Raw genomic sequence first — 9,173 nt, forward strand, 5'->3', positions numbered from 1 at the left:
TTGGATGGTGAAATAAATATATTTTATATAATGCTAAATTGTTCATTTCATAACATTGCAAAATATACTTTTCTGGTTTTATTAGTAGTTATTACACTAAACACACATTTTACACATATGTATGGTTGAGATTTATAGATTCTGACAGATGTATGCACGTAAATGAGAGTTTATATGTGATATATATAGTGTTGTTAAGATGAGTGAAAGTGCAGAATTGTGGATTAGATCCGATAGGCCAGCGTTCATTGATTGGCATACCAGGCTCCTCTCTTTGCACATCATCATGTGGCATATGTACTCCGCCCCGCACTCCTCCTCCTGACTGGCTCCCTTTTTTACCCAAACATAGCTCTGTCCCTTAGGCATATAAGGCATAGGCAGGTAGGCATCATTGGAGTTCAGGCTGGAGGCCTTGGCTTCAACCAGGGACAAGGGCAGGAGACACAAAGAAGTCTCCTTTAAAGTCTATTTAATCCGCAAAGCGGCAAAAATGCATCCCTTTATTATTCACACTTCGGCACTGCGGGTGATGGTGGCAAGGTCCCGTCAGTCCTGGAAGAGACAGATTGAGGCTATAGGGGCCGGTTTCTTGTCTCCGCACGTCCCGTTTCAGTAAATAATGAACATGGGCCCTTGCTCAGCAGAGTCAAAATTCCTTGAGTGACTCTCACCTGTAAGTACAAGACTTCGATTGTTTTTCTTTTTTTTTCTGAAGATTAAACAATATTTGCCCAATGACTAAGAAACATTTCTGGAGCAGGTGGGGCTCTCAGATTTTCTGGCATCTAGAGGCCGATAGGAGGGGCCACGATTAAAATTCCCTTCTAGTTTATCATGTTTATCGCTGTGTAACTGCTGCCCTCTATTGGGTGAAAAAGGGAGGTTTATTTTTGACTTGACTTGAAATGTAGAAGAAATACACTAACCAGTTAAATCTTTTATGAATATGTTGTCTTGGAAGTAACAATTTCAGATGGAGACCACAATTTATTACTGTAGATTTGAAATCTATAGTAATCTATGTAATAATTTTCCTTAATTTGTGCACAGTTGCTACAAAATTCTCCTATTGAGACCGTTTGAAATAAAGAACATATCTTAACAACACACCCTTTGATTTATTGTTTTTATTTCTATTTGCTGAAAGCTAAAAATGTTCTATTATGCTCTATTATTTACTGATTTTGATGTTAACTGTACATTACAGAAATTCCGGGATTATTTTCTTTACTTTACTTTGCAGATGCTTTTATCCAAAGCGATTTACAAGAGGAAGACACCAGCAATTCTCGTTCGATTTCTATAGATTTTGAGTTTACAAAAATAAGAACCCTGATAAGGCCGAACTTGTCAGAAAATCCACAAAGCGGATCGAATTCCATTTACTTCCACCACTGCAACCCTAACACTCCAAAAATGTAAAAAAAAAAAAAAAAATGTGGTGAGCCACAGATTCTCTGCCCCAAAATACATGTTTGTATTCCCTGGGCGCCTGTCATGGCTGTTAAAAGCAGAGGACACATTTTGTTGTGTCACCATGTGCTATGCTGCAGTGTTTCACAATGACGATCACTTCACTTTCACTTCCGGTTGGTGACATTGGCGAGTGCATCGTCATTATCGACCCCATCTGGCAGCTCAGTTTTTTCCCCAAGAGACAAAATTCAGACAAATTCAGACAAACTCATTTCAGTATATCAGAGCACCACTCTGATATAAAGATTCGCTGTGGAATTATGCAGCGCGAACACGATAAACCACACCTTGTTTTGTGGAAATGCGTCTCTGGTGTTTCTGCATGTAAACAGAAATGTTGTTGGCTCCACTTCTCGATTCTGCAGGAATACACACATACCACAAACCCATCTGAAATTCCAAGGACCTGTATTTCCTTGACCTTTGACCTCCTTTCAGTTCAAGGGAACATTGGTATCAGATTTCTCAATGCGGTCAATGCATTAAATCTGCTGTAATCATCATGTAATGTAACACTGCTTTGTTTAATTGTGTTGCCTTTTCATCTGCTGTAAGTGGATTCAGGCGATCATTAACAAATGAACACTGAGGTGCCACTGAGCCTGTCATGGCTGCCCACTGTTCACTCAGGGTGATGGGTTAAATGCAGAGGACAAATTTCACTGTGTGCACTGTGTGCTGTGTATCACAAGTGACAATCACTTCACTTCACAAATTCCAGTTTCAACTGATTGTATTGTTAAATGGAATAAATACTGTGTGCTTTACAAATTTTGACACTATAGCTATCACCTGACCTGCCAGTATTTAGTGTATTGACACATTAATACACATCAGTATACTGTTTTCTACACACATGGCTGGTCCATGCAGACCTCATTTCATTTCACGGAACTGGCTTCATACGTTTTTTTTTTTTTATGATGTAAATTGATTTTATGCAGGTCTGTATTAGCTACCCCACACCGGCATATACTGTTCATGTCAACTTTGGTGTTGCACCACAAGTTCGTCTGATTTGCCACATTGTCTTGCTCATTTATGCACTTTATGCCTTGTTCTGTGTTGTCAAATGTCACACCATATATATGGCAGGGCTTTATGAATGATGCTGAATTATGATTCGAATGAGTGCGTGTGAATGTGGTCGAGAGAGTGCGAGGAATACTCAACAGTTTTATGTATATTAGTGTATATTTTATGTATATTTTTAAAATGGATTGGATAAACAATTAATTTTTACTGTTGAGATAAAAAAAAAAAAAAATCAAATACACAGAAGAACATGTTGGTCTAGATTTTATTCTGCTCATGCTGAGAAGAAAACACATTGTGAGGAAAAAAAAACCCTGAAAAACGACAGAAACCAACACAACACATACACGGAAAAAGTACACACGCCTACAGAAACATCAGTTTTTAGTGAACTGCAGCAAATCAAATTTGTTAGATGAATAATTCAATAAAACAAAAATTAAAAGAAATATGAACTATAAATACTTGTCAAACAAGCATGTGCCTGATGTGTCCACATTAAGCTGTAATTAGATGTGCTAATAGCGGTTTCTGTGTGAAATATCACTCTTTATTGCAACAGGTCAAGGGCTCGACTTTCACATGACACTGGGTCATATTTCTATTTGTATTTCCATGCTTTTTTTTTTTATTTCCAAATTTTTTTATTTTAAACTCTTCCAAAGACTCATGATCTTGCATCACGTGCTCTTGCATCATGTACACTGTTGTGCTTTTGTAAGACTGAAATCCTCCCAGGAATGATGTTAAAAGCGCAATATGAAAATTAAATCACAATACATTCTAATATACATATATAGAATTTGACTCTCAATATTGTTTACGTACAAATCTAGGTTCAGTTTTTTCCCTTCCCACAACCACTTGCTTATTAATATGGCACAGGAATCATTATAAGATTTATTTCAGGTGATTAAAAAGAAATCACCCACAATGCCTTATTACAAAAATGAATAGGGCAATTACAACAAGACTAACGTAACGCCTCCGTCAGAGGTGAGTATACTTGTTCGTTCTTTGCTCGTCCCACCGTGCAGCGATTAACAAATCAGTGAATTAAACAATTCAGTGCATTTACCCCACAGTCCTGATCAGGGAATCTCATCCTTTATGATTTTTTTTGCCTAGTCCACTTTTCATTGTCGCAAGAAACGAGATGAGAAACCGAGAAGCTTTCTGCACTCTTTGATTTCAGTGTCTGATTGAAGTAGCTTCACTACAAAGGGAAAAAACAGAAAACATTTAATTCTTTAAAGTATATTTAGAAATAATAATAATAAAAAAAAACGAAGTCTCAATACATTTTGTGGAATTGTTGTAATGCTGACTGGAGAAAAAAAACGTCTACAAAACCCTTTTACTGTGTGAACCCACACACGTAACAGAAGCACGAGGTAAACGATCTAAAATCTAATCGACCTTCATGCTGGAGACTCCCTCAACACTGTGTCAGAACTAACTGTCTCTCGTATGCTCAGAGCTAGGATGCAACTGAGGTTCTTTGAAGGAAACAGCATCAAACACTTTTACTGGTAGAAACTGCCCCGTAGAGAGCTAACCTTCATATAAAGAAAAAAGTTGAAAGTGTTTTGGTTTGGAGTGGTAATGTAAACTTGACTGAAGAACCAGTCTAGCCATGTAATCGAAGCTTATAAAGTGCTTTTTTTTTTTTTTTTTTTTTAAATGCCCTTGAAATGAACCCTACAGGTCAGGATGCTGTGCCCAAACATGATGATGGTTTTACTCCGAAATGCAGTCGTCAGGTGTTCCTTTGTTCTACGAACAGGAACACAGTGAATCATGAAGGGTAACGGAGGTTGAGCGAGGGGCGGGGGCTTGTCGCCGCGGTTACACAGGAGGCGACAGGACATTGGAGGACTGGGAAGGTCTGTGGAGGGCCGTGGTGTTTCCTCCACAGTCCACATACTGATACATCTCCTGGGACACCTGCTCAGCGTGGCCAAAATAAGTAGTGGTGACGGTCACCCTGGCAAAAACAAAATGGTTTTACATGACCGTATTTAAAATACAAAAAAAAAAAAAATACAGATTACTTTTAGAATACAAATTTGACTAAATCTGCTTTGTGTGCAGATTTTAGGTTAATGCTTATCTGCCAAACATAATTAACAAATTTACACATACATTTCTCATTTGGTCTAAAAGAAAAGCAGCTCTTTCCTGGGCTGGGAGATACGGAAAAAAGTTGCTGACAACATACTTTCCCATATGGAACGTATATTCTGATATTGCTAGACAGAAACTGAAGAGATAATAAACAGTTATATAACATATAAAACCAAGACCATCGCTGCCCTCCTCTGCTCCATTTTTAGCCAGTTTCACTCTCGGCTTGCTTTACGCAGTGAACTGCATGGCACTGCGTGCGTTGCTTCCTTATTTTAGTGCCTCAACAGTTGAAAGTAAATACACACAAAAAGATTCAAATTTCTGCCATTTTTATCGTGAAAAAAATCCCAAAGCTGACCCCTGAGATTCATGATATAATTGCCCAGCGCTATATTCTCGGATAACTAATTCCCAGTAACACAGAAGGCACAACCCGATTCGAATGATGAGAACGAGGTGACTTACTGCATCATGACCACGATGTTGTGCACCTTGATCGTCTGCAGTGTACAGTAGTCGCTGGACGGAAAAGAAAAAGAGAAACAGGTCGTTCAGGTTCAGCGGCGAGGTCACGTAAGTGCACAGAACATACAATGTTGGAAAACTCACTACATGTAGCTCATCTCGTCAGCAATTGTAGTCGGCACCATATAGTCGATCTGTCGGAGCAGTTTGAGGTCATGAGTGAACACTTTGGAATCCCTACCTCAGAACAATATATGAGTGTGACGCGGCAGTAAATCTGCAGCCGAACCTGCTTCATGTCCAGTGGACCAATCGTGGTGATGTTGCTGATGCGGGACTTCCCAATCACTGTCTTGGAGAACTGCACTTGTGCCGTGATGTTGGCCACTTCTACGGAGTAGTAGTTGTTGTTGGTGATGTTCAGAGTGTTCTAGAAGCACAGGGAGACGCTAAATAAAATCTGGGTTTCGTTCAAAAGACACATTTCCAGTTTGTTTAATGTAACGTGGACATCTTACAGTGACATTTAGGTAGACGATGCGTCTGGTCTGGTCGTAGGTGACAAAAACGGATTTGACTCCAACATAGGAGACATCAATGGAGCGCGGGAAGAGAAAGAACACCGCCAGCCCGGAGAGAAGCAGGCACACGATGACGGACGCCGTCACATACAGCTTTCTGTAGAGCAGAAATGAGAGAACAAAGGTGACGTTTTTCACACTCATAATTTAATGAACATTTGAATAACTATTAAAATCTATTACTTAATAACATTTCACCAAAATCTCAAGTACATTTATACCGTGAATCCAGAAAGTATTTCACAGCACAGTTCCTGCAGCTTTAAATCATCTTGGAATAAGGTTGTAACATAACAAAATGTGTAAAAAGTGAGTATGTGTCTGCTCAAGCTGTCAGAAACAGTCTCCATGAGGGTGATATGAGGGCCCAATGTTGTGCTTACAGTCAAACACTGTGCAGCATGTTTGGCATTTGCCGTCCTCTTCACAGATGAAAGCAGGTTCACACTGAGCAGATGCCACAAACGTGACAGAATGTGGAGAAGCGGTGGAGAACGTTCTGCTGCCTGCAACATCCTCCAGCATGACCGTTTTGGCAGGGGGGGCACACAGCCCTCCATCTACTCACCAGAGGTAGCCTGACTGCCATTAGGTACCAAGATGAGATCCTCAGACCCCTTGTGAGACCATATGCTGGCCCTGGGTTCCTCCTAATGCAAGACAATACTAGACCTCATGTGGCTGGAGTGCGTCAGCAGTTCCTGCCTCATACAGGCACGTGGAGACCACACACACTACTGAGCCTCTTTTTGACTTGTTTTAAGGACATTACATCAAAGTTGGATCAGCCTGTAGTGTGTTTTTCCACTTTAATTTTGAGTGTGACTCCAAAACCAGAGCTCCATAGGTTGATACATTTGATTTCCTTCAATGATTTTGTTGTCAGCACATTCAACTGTGTAAAGAACATTAATTATACATATCTATACATATCTGAGCGCTTCATTAGAGGATTAGACTATAACAGGATAAGACTATCAAAAATCTTTCCTTATTGTCTTTAAACAAGTCACATTTTAATCAAACACATTTTGTCACTAAATGTGATATGCTGGAAACAAACAGATATTTCTCCTGAAATGAGGATAAAGGCTGTTTTTCTTCCTGTTCCATGAGTTTTGCCTTTTGGTGGCTTGTTTTTTCAATTTACATAATTTCAATTCTATTTGACAGTTTTATCAGACTACTGAAAAAACGTGTTGTACTGTAATCCAAAAGGTCCTATCATGTGTAGCTTTAGAAATTCATCCTCTAAATGAAAATGCAGGATGAACGCTTGAGAGGTAGAGAGCTTTTGTTCAGAACAGTTCCAACTTACGTTCTCCGGGGCCTCAGCCTCTGGTCGCTGTACGGGATCAGCGCCACCAGCTGGTTTTCCTGCCCTGAACAAGAGACGCAGAGTTGAAACGCGGGGCATTTACACACTGGCATGTGAAACTGCCCCTCTCGACCAGACGACATTTACAGGACTCTCTTCTGTTGACGATCATCAAACTCCTGGCCACTTTATTAGAAGCACCACCCAAGTACACAAGAATCTAAAAAAAATTCTCCAAAATTCTGAATATACTGGTGGAAAAAAGGAAACCATAAACCCTTCAGACTCAACCAAATACTGACTGTAAATGAAGACACTTTCCCACTGATGTGATGTGAATGTTCTAATAATTTGAGTTACTGGACACATTAGGTACTTCCACTTTCTGTTTAAATGGATACAGCATACATGCAGGCTTACCTAGGACATTTATTTAATATTTAATATAGAACTTTTCAAATTCAAATTTTTATTTGTCACATACATACACGGTATGATATGCAGTGAAATGCTTTGCCGACTGCTACAGACCACAGTATTGCAAATATTGCACTTTTATGTCTTTAACATAAAACATGTTATAAACAAGGTATAAAGTGAACAAGGGAAAAAAAATTGTGCAAGTGTAAAAAAAAAAAAAAAAGAGTTTGTGCAAAAATTCTGGGGGGGGGGATTGAATCCAGAGTGATTGAAAGAGGAAGTGAAAGTGCTGGAGTGTATTGGAGTTCTATGACACTTCACACTTTCAGGCAGTTTGGGAAGTTTAATAGCTACACAGGAAATACAGAATAGAGAAAGAGAAGCCTAGAGAGGGTCAAGTCTGACCCCTCACATTCATACCTGCAGCTGGAACATAGCGGACTAAATTCAGGTGTGTTAAAGGTGTGTTAGACAACTTAAGAACAGTGGATTTCATTGCTTAATCTGCCCACATCTCCTATCTCTTATTCCCAGTGTGTGTTTGTACCTCGCGGGATCCTCCCTGTGCCCTGGCAGGTGGGGCAGGTCACGCTGTCCCGGCCCGTAAACTCCACATAGGGGAACTGGGACACGTCACCGCCGCCGCCGCCCTTGCCGTCCTCGTCGCCGTATTCCGACGCTGATGTCAAGCTGTCCTGGAACTCGTCATGGCCGGTGGGCTTCGGCAGGCGAGAGAGTGACTTCCCCATGGTCACACCTGGCACAGAAATATATTTAAAAACAATACAGAAAAATGACCCACGTATGCCTGTTGCCATCAGTGTTTTATGTTGTACCACCCCTGACCATCACTACATGATTTTTTAGAATGTCACACTGAATAGTCATAAAAAAAACAAAAAAAAAAACATTAAAAATAAAAGCCATGCCCACAAGCCTAAAGACTTTAGATCCATGACAAAGGCGGCTGACTGGTCCTAGGGAATAATTTCACTAAACCATACACGTTGACTTTTTAAAAAAAGAAATGACAAAACTTTTTGATAGATACATTTTCCCACCACATTGTACGGGCTTGGAATTCGCTTCTCGTACGTTAATTTTCAAGCAGTATGTTCAGTTTCAGATGCATGAGGCGACATCTGGCGACACAGCCAGCCGTGTGACGTAAGCAGTGTTACGAAACGCCCATAGCAAATTTAGACGCGCTTTATAACACAGAATGGGTTATGTGGTTAATTACGACGTGCAGACGTCATTAATTACGACGAAGCAGGCCATTTAAACGACATTCGCATCATCTTTTAATGTTATCACAGCATTGTCCATGTCAGGAATGCTAGCTAACATGCTAACTCACCCAGTCACGATCCTGAAACGGTACTGACACCGCGATCATAAAAATCATACCAGTAGTTAATGACTGTAAACCATCGGGGGAAATTAATAAATGCAAATGTAATCGGTGATTTCGGTGCAGACCTGACGAGGCCCACAGCACAAGGCCCCACAGCACTCACAACAATCTCCGCGCTAAAGGAACGTAAAGACAGTCGTTTTCTTTAACGTGATTCTTCCTTAATCCCGCGTAATGCGTCTCGAAACAGTAATAAAGTTGATGACGGTCTTTCGTACCTGAACGCGATTAAAACACCGTCCGCCGTGTTGATTTCGGGTCATGAGGGTCTTGTTTATCGCAGCGAGATGAGCGCATGCGCGGTAGAGTGGAAGATGTCGGCTGCGCT

General features: G+C 40.4%; 1 protein-coding gene across 1 annotated transcript; it reads right to left on the reverse strand.

Moving 5' to 3' along the window:
• Positions 1-2,767: 2,767 nt before the first annotated feature.
• Positions 2,768-9,173, reverse strand: tmem106bb (transmembrane protein 106Bb). The gene is made up of 8 exons (XM_028964795.1): positions 9,064-9,173; positions 7,976-8,185; positions 7,009-7,072; positions 5,628-5,787; positions 5,399-5,539; positions 5,254-5,303; positions 5,110-5,163; positions 2,768-4,501 (listed from the first exon to the last, which is right to left on the reverse strand). The coding sequence occupies exons 2-8, from the start codon at positions 8,175-8,177 to the stop codon at positions 4,363-4,365; spliced, it is 810 nt and encodes a 269-aa protein (XP_028820628.1). The 5' UTR covers positions 8,178-8,185; positions 9,064-9,173; the 3' UTR covers positions 2,768-4,362.

This window comes from Denticeps clupeoides, chromosome 20 (genome assembly GCF_900700375.1).
Source record: "Denticeps clupeoides chromosome 20, fDenClu1.1, whole genome shotgun sequence".
Lineage (NCBI taxonomy): Eukaryota > Metazoa > Chordata > Actinopteri > Clupeiformes > Denticipitidae > Denticeps > Denticeps clupeoides.

Bases quoted from the DNA above. Each gene is read 5' to 3' on its own strand.
- tmem106bb (XM_028964795.1), bottom strand. From the start codon at position 8,177: ATGGGGAAGTCACTCTCTCGCCTGCCGAAGCCCACCGGCCATGACGAG. The intron at 7,073-7,975 runs GTACAAACACAC...TCTCTTGTTCAG, and splicing joins CACAGGGAGGATCCCGCGAG to GGCAGGAAAACCAGCTGGTG. The intron at 5,164-5,253 runs GTGAGTTTTCCA...TTTTCCGTCCAG, and splicing joins GACGAGATGAGCTACATGTA to CGACTACTGTACACTGCAGA.